Below are 16,681 nucleotides of genomic sequence, written 5' to 3'. Positions count from 1 at the left end.
TCCGATCTTGAACCGCTGTTTCCCTATCTTCATGGTGCTGGCCTGGATCTACTCTGTCTCCATGACTGTAAAGAGCATCGTCTTGGAGAAGGAGTTGAGACTGAAGGAGACCTTGAAAAATCAGGGTGTCTCCAACACAGTGATTTGGTGTACCTGGTTCCTGGACAGCTTCTCTATCATGTCGATGAGCATCTGTCTCCTGACGATATTCATCATGGTAAGCCAGATGGAGAAGGTTCAGAAAACCTTGAATAATTTTATTCCTCCCACTTTTCTTCTTGTTCATGAACTTGTGCTTAGATTAGTCATCTGGCCACCAAAGATAGCATGACCTGTAGCTGTCTGGCCATTTCAGCCAAGGTGGAAGACACTCAGAGAGACAGAGTCTTCCCCAAAGAGCCACTGCATCACAGCATCTTCCCTGCTCCCACTTCCTGCCTGGGGAACCACAATCTACATAGATTATCCAACCCCATTACGTGGACTATCTGGAAAAGCTGCTGTTAGCAGAGCCCAGCACAGGGAGATTGTATGTGCAAAGCGTTCTCTCTTTTCAAATACAGAAGAAATGAATCCAAGGAGTGTTTTCTTGGGATTACTGTCCCAACCACCAGCTGGGGTGGGAATGTGGAGAGCCTTTTCAGTGTGTTAGGAGAGGAGATTTGGAATGTTTATTAATTACCATCATGGTCACACCATTCATGGCTTGACCAAAGAACATTCTGCTGCCTACAAAATCTCTAAGACCTCTCTGTTTTAAAGGGTGGAATTTGGAGTCCATCCTTTCTCGGTGACAGGAATTTTGTAGGCGCAGATAGCATGCATAGGTCCATCCTCTGCAAACTCACCGCTCCCTTGCAAGATAGACTTGTAAATAAAACATTATTTCATAACACACTGCGGTGCTCCATGTTTAGCTCCTCCACAGTAGATGATCTTTTGTACTTGTTGAACGATGGCACATAAATTTAGGTAACTTTTTATATTTATTTGATGGGATTTAGTATAAGCCTTAGACTTCAGGCTTTGCAATCTTCTGATGTAGTGTCATCAAGCTTGTTCTGCCTCTTTACCATGATGATATTAAGAGTTCCTTGCACTAAGCAATATATGTGCTGATGCACAGATTCTGGCTGTGTCCCTTGTTATGCTGGATGATACCTGGTGCCTACCTGATCCAAGAATGTTCCATCACACATCCTGTCCAACCAACACATATCCAGTTAAACCAAATCCTGCCCCTTCTCTTTGCAGTAAAGTGTACTAAGTCTGAATGGTTTTAGTTTAAGTGTTGCACCGAGATTCAGTGAGCTGTGGCCTTAGCCAAACCCTGTGCTAGAGCCCTATCAAAACCAATGCTGGTGTAGAGGTCAGCCGCTCAATCTGACCAGACCCAAATGTAGCTTTAAATACACTAAGGGTCCCAGAGTTCCAGAGATGAGGGGAGGAGCTGAGAAACTTATCTTCCTGTAGGGGTCCCTTGTTCCTTCCCATCCTTCAGTCTACTCCTTTCCCCACTACTAAGACATGTTGTGTCCTCAGAATTAAAGGAGTCAAAATGCACGAACAACTGATTTATGCAAAACTCATAAACATGCACAACATCTTGCAATGGCCCTGAGACTTGTTGCTAATAAGTGGCATTGAGATTTGCCTTCCTAAGAATGGGCATTAGGACTTCAAAGCTTTTAGGACGTGAGGTAAAGAATGTTTACTAAGAGTTTCATGCACAAAGGGGTTTCTCCTTGTGGGAACCAGGACATTGTTCCAGTTTCCAGTGATGGCGGAAACAGAGCTTTCCACAACAAAATAGAATTTTCCTTTGAATGACGCTCTCATCTTTCCCCTGTCGTTCCTTCCCACCTCAACTATGCAGGAAAGAAGCTGGAAGCTGGGACAATGGAAAGGTTCCATTGTTACTCAAGCTGTTAAGAACAAAAAAGAAAAGTGGTCGTTAGAAGAAGACAAGGCCAGTGAAATTGTTGGGTCAGCCAAATGACTTTCATATCTGCCTGAAGTCAATGAGAAATTATATAGCCTAGAAGTTTGTAGGACTTTGCTTTGAGCTGAGATAAGAAATAATTTCATTCTTCTGAGAATAACAATAACCATCTTAAAGTTCTTCCAGCCAAAAGCCACATGTTCAGTCAAGGTCTTGCTTTTATTGAGTTGCATGTGATTAAGGATGAGGAGTGAGCTTCCCAGGGTAATGTGGAGAGCTCTTTCACACAAAATCAGGAACCCTGAGTCTTAACCTTGACTTTTATTTAGATTTCCTCAATGTTTGCTTCTCGTTAAGCATGGCTCTCTTCCACCTCCTTTGCCATTTGTTTTATTCCATTTTTCAATCTGTTCTGTCAGTGCCTGGCAGGCATGAAAGCATGAATGAAGAAGAAACGGTAGCAGCAGGAGATAAGTGGCACAATTTTTCTACTCAAATCTTACATGCCCATTATATATATTGCTACTTGGTCTCTCTTTTTTACTGAGAGAAACCCAGTGCTTCAGGTCACCACTACCAGTTAATCAGAACCAATTCAAGAGGTGAACCAGTTTGTACCTTTATGTTCCCAAGAAAAGAACAGGATGATCTATATGAATTTGGAGTTCTGTGCAAAGGGTAAAAATCCTCATAGGAGGATACCTCATAGGTAAAAATCCTATAGGAGGCCTATAGCAAAAGAGAACCAAGAAGGCCTAATAAATTTGAACATCTCAATTTATCCTCTGATGTAACTGGACAGCAGCTCACTTATTAAAAATACCTAGTTTGGTCCTATTTTCTACATAGCCAAAGTGGTTGACCCACTAGTTAACATGAAAGATACTGAATATTGCCCACAGGTTCTACGAAATGTATTTGTATGATATTATGGGTCTGGAGGATTAATCCACTTCCAAGTGACGTGGATTAACTACTGATATTTTTACCTATATGAGAGGCAAATCTCAGAATATAAGTATTGGGTTGGCCAAAAATTTCGTTTGGGTTTTTCCGTAAGATGTTTCGGAAAAACCCGAACGAAATTTTTGGCCAACTCAATATAAATGATTAAGTTAGCAGGCCAGGCCCCAGGCAAAATGTTAAAGCTTGTTGGATCGTCTCCCACCTCCCTCTTTTGTTCCTCATCTACTCAGTATATCTCAGGAGCTACTGATGCTCCAAGACCCCCTCTGCAGATCTTCCTCCCCTGCTCTAGGCTTATTTCTCCACACTATCCCCTTCCCAAGGATTTCCTTAGTGAACACGTAATAATTACTCAGTACTGATAGGTAGCTTAATATGTTACCCTCCTGGGGAAAAATGACATAAGTAGAACTAAAGGAACTCAACACATTGAGTCTTAAATGTGGAAATTTGGACACCAGCAACGGGCTGATGGGAGATCCCTTTGGGGCAGAGGGCTTCTGAAAGCCCCAGAATCACAGCACAGAGGTCAGTCCTGAGAGGGGTGGTGCCCCTGGATGTGGGTGGAAATTACTGACTCAAGTGGTCTCTTTCGTTTCAGCATGGAAGGATCCTGCATTATAGCAATCCATTCATCCTCTTCCTGTTCCTGTTGGCTTTCTCCACTGCTACAATCATGCAGTGCTTCCTGCTCAGCACCTTCTTCTCCAGGGCCAGCCTGGCAGCAGCCTGTAGTGGTGTCATCTACTTCACCCTCTACCTGCCGCACATTCTCTGCTTTGCTTGGCAGGACAGAATGACGGCCGACCTGAAGCTGGCTGTGGTAAGGGACCCTGGGCTTACACCTAGAATGTGATGCATTCCATCTGAGGGGTATGTAGCAGTCTGAGAGGACTGGCTCACCCTTTGAGGGGATCCACTTTGCCTTTTGGCACAAAGGAACACAAGGTTTGAAGGCACAGGTACAAAAGAGGGAGCGTTCTTCACCCTGAGCAACCTAAGAGTTCCTCCTCACCAAATCTGCTTGATTAGTCTGCCCTGGGAAGTAATTGAAAACCAGTTCAGCTCACGGGTCCCTTTGTGTATCCATAAGAGGAGAACAACTGGGCCCATTTCACTCAGGTGTTTTTTCCTAACATTTGAGAAGATTCATAAGGGAGGGAGCTTGCCCCCTAACTATTCTGTCCAGAAAGATGTTTCCGTAAATTAAAAGTTTTTGTTTGTCTCCAAAAGAATTTGAATCGGAGCAGCTCTACAGTGTCTTTGTCATGTTCTACCAGTGCACTCAGAGAGGGGTGCCGAAATGAGCCAGTCAGGCCCTCTTGCCAAGAGAGGTCTCTGGAAATTGACTCTGGATTGCCTGAGAGACCTCTTCACAATGCCCAAACAACACTGTCTTTTTCTCTAATCGTTTTCAAATGATCTATTTACACCCTCTCATTAACCAGGCTAAATCGCTTCTAAGCCCTATAGGGTGAAAATTTCCTTGTCCTCCAGAATCTCCCTATCCGTACTTCTTTGTACAGTGCAGTTGAGAAAGGACTACCACCGGCTTCTCATTGGGGAAAATCTAAGTCAAACTTGTTCTCACGACGCAAGCTTATTTGGCTCTAGTGTTGCCAGGGCGTCTGCCTTTTATTTCTCATGTTAAATAAGAATTAATTGCTGTCATTTATGGCACCCAATTTTCCAACATGATCACAAAGGGCAAGAAATCCTTATGATTCAGCCTGTAGGCAGAGCTGGGCTATCTTGGTGTACTGCATAGACAGCTGGTACTTTGAAGCCACAACTAGTTTCTTGTGTGTGGGTCTACCAGGAAGCTATAGTTCTGGAAGCTCTGTGGACCAGGGCTGGGCTGAGATTTTTTCTAATGGTTTTTGTGAACATACAGCTAGAGAATCCCTTCCTTCTTCAGAGAGACACTATGGACACCACCGTGGGTCCTTCAAACTAGAGATAGGTCACCCAGCAGAGCAAGTGGGAATAACTCATCCCTCTGCATGTGCTTATGTGCTTTCTGCCATGCCATGGACCACCTGTGGGGATGTGGCTGGGGAACTTCCTCTTCAGACTTCCTTCTGTATGCCACCTATTCAGTTACTTGGGCTCTCCAAGGAGAACCTAAGAAAATGATTGTCCCCAGTCTGGAGATGGGAAAAGGTGACAGTCAGTGTAACCTGAGGGCTTTTTGGCTGACAGAGTTCAGGAGGTCATGAGACCATCCCCTCCCTAGCCCTCTAGCTTACCCTAGAACACTGATGACTTTATGGACACTTCTAATGGGATTCTCACAAAGCAGCTCAAGTAAGCTTCTTTGTTCTACCAAAAACTGTAAGATCTTAAGAAAGAGGTAGGAAGAAGGGGGGAAAGTTAGGAAGATAAACATGAAGACCTTTGGTCCTTTGCTGTGTTATGCTATGTGATTTTGTCTTCTCCTGTACACTACTGTGTTCCATTGGACAGGTGAGAGGTGGCCCAGTGAGTATTGGGTGGGGGTCCCTGAGGCCTGAAAGGTATTCCCAGAATTATATTCCTGTAGGAAGACTGCCTTACCCACTCCCTGAAGTGGTCTTACACCTGGATACAACATGGATGCTCTTTTGGCCCTCCTTCCTACCTTGTAGATTCTGTTGGGTTGGGTAAAAGACCCTCTGCTCAGCTTTCATGCCCTTTTTGCCCCACTGCAGAGCCTGCTGTCTCCTGTGGCATTTGGGTTTGGTACTGAGTACCTGGCTCGCTTTGAAGAGCAAGGCCTGGGGCTACAGTGGAACAATATTGGGAATAGTCCCATGGAAGGGGACGAATTCAGTTTTCTGATGTCCATGAAGATGATGCTTATTGATGCTGTTCTGTATGGCTTGCTTGCCTGGTATCTTGACCAGGTGTTTCCAGGTAAGTGTCCCCCTCCACAGGGTAAAGGTAATTAGGTTCTTCAGATCCCCAGCCTCCCCTTTTCATCTAGTTTAAATCTTATTCCAGTATCCCATTGCTTTTGGATTGGAAGAATTAATATTGCTAAAATGGCCATACTTCCCAAAGCAATATACAGATTTAATGTGATCCCTATCAAATTACCCATGATATTTTTCACAGAACTAGAACAAATAATCCTAAAATTTATGCAGAACCATAAAAGACTCAGAACTGCCAAAGCAATCCTGAGGAAAAAGAACAAAGCTGGAAGCATAACCCTCCCAGACTTCAGACGATACCACAAAGCTACAGTAATCAAAACAGCATGGTACTGGTGCAAAAACAGACATATGGATCAATGGAACAGAATAGAGAGCCCAGAAATAAAACCACATACTTACAGCCAATTAATCTTTGACAAAGGAGGCAAGAATATACAATGGAGAAAAGACAGTCTCTTCAGCAAGTAGTTTTGGGAAAGCTGTAGAGCCACATGTAAATCAGTGGAGTTAGAACACACTCTTACACTATACACAAAAATAAACTCAAAATGGCTTAAAGACTTAAATATAAGACATGATACCATAAAACTCCTAGAAAAGGATATAGGCAAAACATTCTCTGACATGATAAACCATAGCATTGTTTTCTTAGGTTAGTCTCCCAAGGCAAAAGAAATAAAAGCAAAAACAAACAAATGGGACCTAATCAAACTTACTAGCTTTTGCACAGCAAAGGAAACCATAAACAAAACAAAAAGACAACCTGCAGACTGGGAGAAGATGTTTACAAACAATGCAACTGGCAAGGGATTAATTTCCAAACCATACAAACAGGTCGTACAACTCAGTAACAAGAAACAACAACGCAATCAAAAAATGGACAGAAGACCTAAATAGACGTTTATCCAAAGAAGACATACAGATGGCTAATAGGCACATGAAAATATGCTCAACATTGCTAATTATTAGAGAAATGAAAATCAAAACTGCAGTGAGGTACTAGTGAGAATGCCCATCATTAAACAGTCTACAAACAATAAATGCTGGAGAGGGTGTGGAGAAAAGAGAACCCTCCTACACTGTTGGTAGGAATGTAAATTTATATAGCTACTATGGAAAACAGTATGCAGGTTCCTTAAAAAACTAAAAATAAAGTTGCCATATAATCCAGCAATCCCATTCCTGGGCATATATCTGGAGAAAAATATACTTTGAAAAGATACATGCACCCCAATATTCAAGGAGGCACTATTTACAGTAGCCAAGGCATGGAATCAACCTACATTTCCATCAACAAATGAATGGATAAAGAAGATGTGGTACATATATACAGTGGAATAATACTCAGCCATAAAAAAGAAGAAAATATTGCCATTTGCCGTGACATGGATGGACCTAGGGATTGTCATACGGAATGAAATAAGTCAGACAAAGACAAATATCATATGATATTGCTTATATGTGGAATCTTAAAAAAATGGTACAAATGAACTTATTTACAAAACAAAAATAGACTTCCAGACATAGAAAACAAACTTATGATACCAGAAGTGATAACAGGGTGGGGTGGGGAGAGATAAATTAGGAGTTTGAGGTTAACATACACACAATACTATGTGTAAAATGGATAAACAACAGACTTACTGTATAGCACAGGGAAGTATATTCAGTATCTTATAATAACCTATAATGGAAAAAATCTAAAAAAGTGTGTGTGTGTGTGTGTGTGTGTGTGTGTGTGTGTATGTATGTACACACACATATATAGCTGAATCACTTTGCTGTTCACCAGAAACTAACGCAACATGCTATATCAACTATACTTCAGTTTTCAAAAAAATCTTATTCTTCCTAAGGTCTTTCAGCTTGGACTCTCAGAACCCGCATTTGAAACTTAAGTCCAGGAACTAAAAATCCATCAGTGAATGCTGTTGGCTTGACTTTAGAAACAGATTCAGAATCTGATCCCTTGTCACCAACTCTATACAACCTTCCCAGTCCAAGCCTCCTTCTTCTGTCATTGTCTCCTACCAGTCTGTTTTCCACACTATGTTCAGAGAGATCCTTTCAGAATCTAGGTCAGATGGTGTCAACCCTCTGTTCAAATTCTTCAGAAGATGGCAGTGTAGGGAGATCCTGAACTCACCTCCCCTCATAGACAAGTGAGTCTACAGCTACATATGGAACAATTTCCTCTTTAAAAAAAACCTAAAGTCTAGCTGAGTGATGACTAGACATCAGGTAAAGGAGAAGAAAAACACATCAAAGTGGGTAGGAGAATCTAGGTCACAATCTCACCATAAGCCCCACTCTTGGCACAGTGACCCACAACCAGGAGGGATCTCAGGACCCAAAGCTTCTCCATGAGGAACAAAGTATTCAAACCCCACATCAGGCATCCCAACTTTTAAGACATGCACTTGAGATATGAGCCCCCAAAACATCTAATTTTGAAAACCAACAGGGCTCACATCCTGAGACCCACAAGATGGTAGTAATCTAAGAAATGCCACTTAAAGGGCGTATGTGCTCAGACTCACCTGTCCAGGGCCCAGCTTAGAGGCAGCTGATTGAGTCCAGGCTTAAAGTGAAGGAGACTCACCTATTTATACTAAAGTGTTAGCCTGAGGGGCAGGCATCTAATTTAACACACACATCTGGTAGCCTGCTGGAACACTCTCTGTGGACAGAGACTGGAGGGCACCATCTCTGTGCTCTCCCTTTGCTTGCTCCAGAGCACCAGTGTCTCCTGGACAGAAGCCTTTACATATATCTCATGCCCTGATATTTGTGGCTGCCTCTAAGGAGATACCTCTTCATCTCCTGGCTCTGAAGGCTAGGGGAGCTTGTGTTCTTGGTCACTTGGGACTGTAATAATTGGTGTCACCCAGAAAGGAGCTCATACCCCTATCTGGTGACCTGGTTTTTGTGACTGCTGCCAGGGGACACCTTTATATCTCCTGACTCTGGTGGCCAGTGGGGCTTACGCTAGTGGATCCCACAGGACTGTAATCAATGAAGAAAGAGTTCTTAAACAGCTATCACCACCAGGGCACAGTAAGAGGCAACAGACTCAGGAGCTAAGTCTTTCTGTGAAGAAGGCCTATTAGCTAATCCTCATGATTGTGGTCTAAGGGATAGGTTTCTAATTAAACATGCATCTCGGGGTTAACTGTAACCCTTTCCAATCCTCAGAGCGTGGGCACTATCTTTGTGCTCTCCCTTTGCCATGCTCCAGAGTGTGATTGTCTCCTGGAAGGGATCTTTACATGCATGTGGCACCTGATTTTTGCAGCTGACATCCAGAGGACATCCCTTGATTGCCTGACTCTGAGGCTGGAGTAGCTTGGGTTCTTGGGTTCCATGGACTGTGGCAATCAGAAGGATGGTTCTTGGCAAGCTACCACCCACAGGGCACTGCACAGACAGTGGACTGAGGAATACACACCAATCTTTCTGTGAGGGGCTGCTTTGCTTGTCCTGGATCTTTGAACTGAGGGGAAGGCTTCAGGTTTGGCACATATTTAGTAGCCTACAGAGCTGCTCTCAAGGAACGCAGGCTGTGGATGCCATCTTGGCACTCTTACACTGCTCTACTCCAGCTCACCAGTATCTCCCAGAAAGGAGTTTATGCACTTGTCTGGAGCCTGGATTTTTATGATTGCCACCCATGGGACACCTCCAGATCATCTGGCTCTGGTGACCAGTGAGACTTAAGTTTGTGGCCCCTTAGGACTGTATACATTTGAATACTTATAAAAGCTGCTGCCCAAGGGTCTGGCTTCCAGTCATCTGGCATCTAGGTGCTGCTGTCCTCCCCTTTGAGACACTGACAGGTCTTAGTACTTCCTCAACTACCAGGAGCTATTAAAAATATAATAGGTTGCTTGGACAAACACAGAGGTTTGAGGGACAACTAGAGCTGGGGTAGGGCTGAACAAAAAGTTTCATCTCCTACATCAGGCCACTCCTTCAAGACTGGGAGAAGTGATTGTTTCATTTACTGTATAGAAGCCAACACAGAGAGTCAAGCAAAATGAAGAAACAGAGGGATATGTTACAAATGAAAGAACAAGATAAAACTTAAGGAAAAAAAACAATGAAATGGAGATAAATAATTTACGTGATAGGAGTTCAAAGTAATGGTCATAAAGCTGCTCACCCAAACTGAGGAGGAATAGATGGACAAGGCAAGAACTTCAACAAAGAGATGGAAAATACAAGAAGGTACCAAATAGAAGTCACAGAGCTGAAGAATGCAATAACTAACTGAAAAATAGAGGGGCTCAACAAAAGACCAGATGAAGCAGAAGAAAGGATAAGTCAACTGAAAGACAAGGCAATGGAACTCACTCAATTGGAGTAGCAAAAAGAAAAAAGAATTTTAAAAATGTGAAGATAGCTTAAAGGACTTACAGGATAATAGCAAACAGACCAACACTTACATTATAGGCCTCCCAGAAGGAGAAGAGAGAAAGGGACAGAAATCTTATTTGAAGAAATAATGGCTGAAAACTTCCCTAACTTGGGGAAGGAAATAGTCATTCAGATCCAGGAAGCCCAGAGAGTTCCAAAACAGATGAACCCAAAGAGACCCACACCAAGACACTTTATAATTAAAATGTCAAAGGCTAAAGACAAGGAGAGAATATTAAAAGGAGCAAGAGAAAATCAACTTGTCATGTACAAGGGAGCCCCTGTAAGACCATCAGCGGATTTTTCAGCACGAACTTTGCAGGCTAGAAGGGAGTAGCACAATATATTCAAAGTGCTATAAGAAAACAAAACAAAACAATAAAACTTCCAGCCAAAAGTCCTCTCTGGCAAAGTTACTATTCAGACTTGAAGGAGAGAGAGAGCATTTTCCACAAGCAAAAGCTAAAGGAGTTCATTATCACTAAACTGGCCTTATAAGAAATGTTAAAGGGACTCCTTTAAGCTGAAAAGGAAGGGTGCTAATTAGTAACATGTGAAAGAATAAATATCACTGGAAAAGTAAATATATAGTAAAGGTAGTGGATTACTTATAAAACTGGTAGGAAGGTTAAAAGACAAAAGTAGTAAAAATAACTGATTACAATAATTTGTTAAGGGATACACAGAGGAAAAGATGTAAAATGTGACATCAAAAACATAAAATGTGGAGGGGAGGGTAAAAATGTTGAGCTTCAGAATGGGATCAACTTAAGTTGTTATCAACTTAAAACAAACTGTTACAGGTATAAGTTTTTATATGTAAGCTTCATGGTAACTACAAAGATCTATAATGAGTACATAAAAGAGAAAGAGAAATGAATCTAACTAAGTATACCACTGAAGAAAGTTCTCAAACCACAAAGAGAATAAAAGAAGAAGAAAGGAACAGAGAGGAACTACAAAAACAGCAAAAACAATTAACAAAATGGCAATAAGCACATTCCTATCGATAATTACTTTAAATGTAAATGACTAAATTCTTCAATCAAAAGACATAGAGTAACTAAATGGATAAAGAAAAACAACAACAAGACCCATTTATATGCTGCCTACAACAGACACAATTTAGATATAAAGACAAACAAAGACAAAATGAAGGGATGGGAAAAAATATTCCTTGGAAATGGAAACCCAAAGTAGCTATTCTTATATCAGACAAATAGACTTCAAAACAAAGACTGTAATAGGAGATGAAGGAAGGCATTACATCATGATAAAGGGGTCAATCCAGCAAGAGTATATAACATTTGTAAATATTTATGCACCCCACATAGAAGCACTAAATATGTAAAGCAAATATTAACAGACCTAAAAGGAGAAATAGACAGAAATATAATATTAGTGGATTTTAATATCCCACTTACATCAATGGATAGACCATCCAGATGGAAAATCAATAAAGAAACATTGGCCTTAAACAACATGTTAGACCAGATGGACTTAACAGATACAGAACATTCCATCTAAAAGCAACAGAATAAACATTTTTCTGAAGAGTACACGGAACACTTCTGACATAGGTCATATGTTAGGCCACAAAACAAGTCTTATGTTTAAGAGGGTTTAAATCGTATTAAGCAGCTTTTCTGATCACAATGGTATGAAACTAGAAATTAATTATACAAAGAAAACTGGAAAATTAACAAACATATGAAGATTAAACAACATGCTAAAATAACCAATGGGTCAAAGAAGAAATCAGATTAATAAAAAAAATACCTTGTGACAAATAAAAAATGGAAATGTTACATACCAAAATTTATGGAATGCAGCAAAAGCAGTTCTAAGAGGGAAGTTCATAGCAATAAATGCCTACCTCAAGAAACAAGAAAAGTCTCAAATAGACAACCTAACTTTACACCTCAAGAAGCTAGAAAAAGAAGAAAAATAGAAGCCCAAAGTAGAAGGAAGGAAACAACAAAGATTAGAGCAGAAATAAATGAAATGACTAAAAAGACAATAGGAAAGATCAATGAAACTAAGAGCTGGTTCTTTGAAAGGATAAAATTGACAAAACTTTAGTTAGACTCACCAAGAAAAAAAAAGAAAGAAGACTCTTCCAGGCACAATTTGCGAGGCCAACGTTACCCTGACAGCAAAACCAAACACCACAAGAAAAGAAAACTACAGGCCAGTATCCCTGATGAACAAAGATGGAAAAATCCTCAATAAACATTAGAGAATCAGATTCAGTAATACATTAAAAGGATCATAACACATGATCAAGTGGCATTTAATCCAGGGATACAAGAATGGTTCAATGTCCACATATCAATCAATGTGATAGACCACATTAACAAAACGAAACATAAAAATCATATGATCGTCTCAATAGATGCAGAAAAAGCACTTGACAAAATTCAGCATCCATTTATGATAAAATCTGTCAGCAAAGTGGGTACATAGAGAACATATCTCAACATAATAAAGGCCATGTATGACAGCCCCACAGCTAACATCATACTCAACAGTGAAAAGCTGAAAGCTTTTCCTCTAAGATCAAGAACAAGACAAGGATGCCCACTCGCCACTTCTATTCAGCATAGTATTGGAAGTCCTAGCCACAGCAATCAGACAAAAAAAGAAATAAAAGGCATCCACATTGGGAAGGAAGTACAACTGTAACATTTGTAGATGACATTATTTTATATATAGAAAACCCTAAGGACTCCATCAAAAAAACTGTTAGAACTAATTTAAAAATTCAGTAAAATTGCAGAATACAAATTCCATGCACAAAAATCTCTTGCATTTCTTCACACTAATAAGGAACTATTATGAATAACAAAAGGCACTCCTATTACTCAGGAAACTCCAATGGTTTTAGGAGCTCTGTGCCAGGAAATGAGGACAAAGACCAAGTATTATTTTGTATTCTACCACACACCTCAACATATCTTGTTTTGACCTTGGGCAGATGCTTCAAACTCAGTGTGCCTTAATTTCCTTATTGACAAGAATAGTAATACTACCTATCCCCTTGTGTTGTTTTGAAGATTAAATTATTTAGCACATAGAAAGCACTTACAGTTATGTCTGACACAGACAGAGCATTCAACAAATGTTAGTGATGATCATCATTATTATTATTATCTGGTAACTGTTGAAAAGCGGTATGCTTGGGACTTCCCTGGTGGCACAGTGGTTAAGAATCCACCTGTCAAAGCAAGGGACACGGGTTTGATCCCTGGTCCGGGAATATCCCACATGCTGCGGAGCAACTAAGCCCATGTGCCACAACTACTGAGCCTGCGCTCTAGAGCCCATGCTCTGCAGCAAGGGAAACCACTGCAATGAGAAGCCTGCGCACCGCCACAAAGAGTAGCCCCTGCTCACGGCAACTAGAGGAAGCCCGCACGCAGCAACAAGACCCAACGCAGCCAAAAATAAATAAATAAATAAATTTATATTTTAAAAAATAACAATAAAATAGAATAAGAATATGTGAAAAAAAGGGGGTATGCTTAGATTCTTTTTTCTTAGAAAACTAATGTCAGCCAAGATCATCAGTCTTAGTGTTGCCAGTTTCACCCCCAAAACATGACCTTTTGAATGAAAACATATTAGAAGAAGTCATCTTGGAGGAAGCATGTGGATAGCCACGTAATGCTTATGAGCTATAAATAGCTACAGTTGCAATCTGAGGTTTGGGTAGATAAATTCTAGATCTTATACAACTGTGGTAAGGTGGAGCTACTTGGGCTTTTGCTCTTTATTTGCCTATCTATTTTTAGGGGACTATGGAACCCCACTTCCTTGGTACTTCCTTCTACAAGAGTCTTATTGGCAAGGTGGTGAAGGTAAGTTATTTTAAATTTTTTAATTAAAAAAAGAATAACGAATGTTTGAAATTAGCTCCTTTGGCTCTGTGTGGGGTGTGTGTGCATTGTAGAGGTGGCTCTTATATGAAGTGTGAGATTCCTGATTAGTTAGCTGTCTGCTGAGGGCTCTGCTCCTTGGTGTAGCATCACAGCCTCTGGGAGCCCATATTTTGTGAGTCAGTGGGCCAGGGTGATGGCTGAGCATTGATAAACCCTTGAGTCCTGGTCATGCCCAGTAGATTAAAGCACACTCTTAAAAGAAGGCCGAACCACTTCAGGGTGCAAATAAGTTTTGCAACTTCTCAGTTCAAAGCAAACAGATCCAGAGAATCATAGAGGAATCTTTACATTCATCTTCTGCTGCCTCCCCTCATCTGCTTTTTTATTCCTCTCTACTTTTTCAAATATAAATGAATTTATTTTCCCAACGTAAGGGCCCATCTGGAGGCCGGGGCAGAGCTGTGATCTTCAAGGCAAATACTCCCAGATTCTCTTAGTATTGGTATTTCCTCTGGTTGGGAAAGAGGGTTAAAAGGACATTTGCCCGGAATGCATCCTAGATAAAATTTACCTTTCCTCCTGAATAGGATAGGAGGCCAAAGGAGAGTTCTAGAGTTGGGGGGAACCACAGACTCTTGTGAGGTATGAGGAGGCAGAGAAATTCCAGAGCTGAGAGCTGGGGACTCCCCTGGAGCTAGGAGTTTCTGGAAGCAAAGGAAATGCTTTCCAATCTGTCTGTTCCTCACCTACCTGCTCTTTACTTTGTACTGTTGGGCCTGGGCCAGGATTTATCCTTTAAGCACTAAGATAGATGTTTGTTTTCTCTAGGCGATTAGCCTAGGACCTTTAAAAGTTTTGGGGTGGGGGGGTTGCCTTTTTTTTAATGGTTCGAACAAACAGCACTTCAACAGCTCAGTTTGTTTGTTTTTTCCATTATGTTGGCTTGTCTGTCTTTCTTGTCTATCTATAAACTTTTAAATTTCCACTGTAAGAAAATTATAACCCATCATAAATGGGAATTTTCAACACAGAAGTCTGTTCCTGGAATGTTTCTAATTTCAATGAATATCAGGACTTGTGGGCATTTTTTCCCCTCTATAATCTCAGCAGATACACTGCCTCTAAAAAAAAAAAAAAGAAAAGAGAAATCTTAAGACAAATGTGCTCCTTCAAAAATGAGTCATGTTTTTGCCAACAGAAGCCAAATATTTTTCACCTGTCTCACAGGCTAGACTGAAATAGATTCCTAAATTTCTCTAAAATTAGAAAAGAGGTGAGTTTTTCCACCAAAACCCCTCCTTTCACAAATGAAGACATGGAACCCAAGAGATATCCAGTGTCTTACCCAGTTCCCATTGTTCACTTGGGACAAAATCTGGAACTGGGACATACATTTCCTGGCAAGGAACTCACTCCAGTGACTAGAAGAATATCTCCCCCTGCTATTTTATTATTACACATTAGTGCAGTATGATAGCTAGTAAAGAGATCAAAGGAACTGTGGGCAGTAGATTTAAAGTCCTTCAGAAAACAGAAGTACTGGAGGGGGCGGGTCCCTGACCACCAGGCCCATTACTTGCCACTCCACCACACAGCCTGCAAATCTACAGGCAGCGGTGTGGACAGAGAGGCCCTGGTTGGCTGCAACATTGAAAAATTCACCCTGCTCATGTATGTGCACTCGAGGCCAGAGCCTTTAGATGCTTGGCGACAATGGTTTCCTCCTGCCCCTGCTTTCTTCTCTGGCTGGCTTGCTTTTCTGCTTCTCTTCCGCTTTCAGGATGTCCTGATATCCTTTTAAACCAAATGCCAAGTTTACGAAAAGTGCCTCTTTGGGGGTGTGGGGGGAGGTAGGTGTATGTGTGAGTGTGAGAACGTTTGTGTGTTTACACCGCAGTTCACAATTTGTGCAAGCCTGTACGTCAACCAGACTCAACTCTGGTATTAATCCCCAAATACATGAATGCCCATAAAAGTAGATTTCTCAGGTAAACGATGTCTCGGTCTGGCTGCCCATCATATCAGCTTGAATGGACTTTTACTCAAGGTTCACCACGACTTTGACATGTTTTGGATTGGAGTGAAAAATACTGTTAACGAGCTAAAGAAAATTAACACATTTCAAAGTTAATTTTTTGTTAATTTTTTTTTTTTTTTTTAATCACAATGTCTGACATTGTTTGGCTCCTCCTGGCATTTTAAGAGGGTGTGTGAAACTCCTGTTACAAAACTCCCTCTGGGCTCAGCAGAGGTTGCCAAATCAGCCAGCTGGGAGGCCCTTCCAGCCACTGCCGGAACTTCACAGTCCCGCAGGTCAGAGGTTGGCAAAGCCTTGCTCGGGGCTTGTCCTGGTAATGCCAGCTTGGCCTTCTGAGGGAACTGTGTTTTCCAGCTATGGTAGGAAACTCTGCTCCGCCTTCTTTTCCCCTCCTTTCCTGCCTTTCCTGATTCTCATGTCTCACCAGGAGAGTAACAGTGGCTTCTGGTTGGTGCAGGGTGTTCAACCAGAGAAGAAAGGGCCTTGGAAAAGACGGAACCCATAACAGAGAATGGAGGAC

The 16,681-nt window shown here is 41.3% G+C and overlaps 1 protein-coding gene across 1 annotated transcript in view; it reads left to right on the top strand.

Annotated features, from left to right (window-relative positions):
- ABCA4 (ATP binding cassette subfamily A member 4) overlaps positions 1 to 16,681 on the top strand; it is a 130,898-nt gene that overhangs the window by 58,992 nt on the left and 55,225 nt on the right. The window contains 5 exon segments of the mRNA XM_007468108.1: positions 5 to 217; positions 3,510 to 3,731; positions 5,599 to 5,803; positions 14,037 to 14,102; positions 16,619 to 16,667. Coding sequence (XP_007468170.1) covers positions 5 to 217; positions 3,510 to 3,731; positions 5,599 to 5,803; positions 14,037 to 14,102; positions 16,619 to 16,667 — 755 coding nt within the window.

The sequence above is a fragment of the Lipotes vexillifer genome, unplaced genomic scaffold, assembly GCF_000442215.2.
Source record: "Lipotes vexillifer unplaced genomic scaffold, Lipotes_vexillifer_v1.1 scaffold905, whole genome shotgun sequence".
Lineage (NCBI taxonomy): Eukaryota > Metazoa > Chordata > Mammalia > Artiodactyla > Lipotidae > Lipotes > Lipotes vexillifer.
The sequence above is the reverse complement of the archived record's forward strand: the minus strand, read 5'-3'. Positions and strand labels throughout refer to the sequence as shown.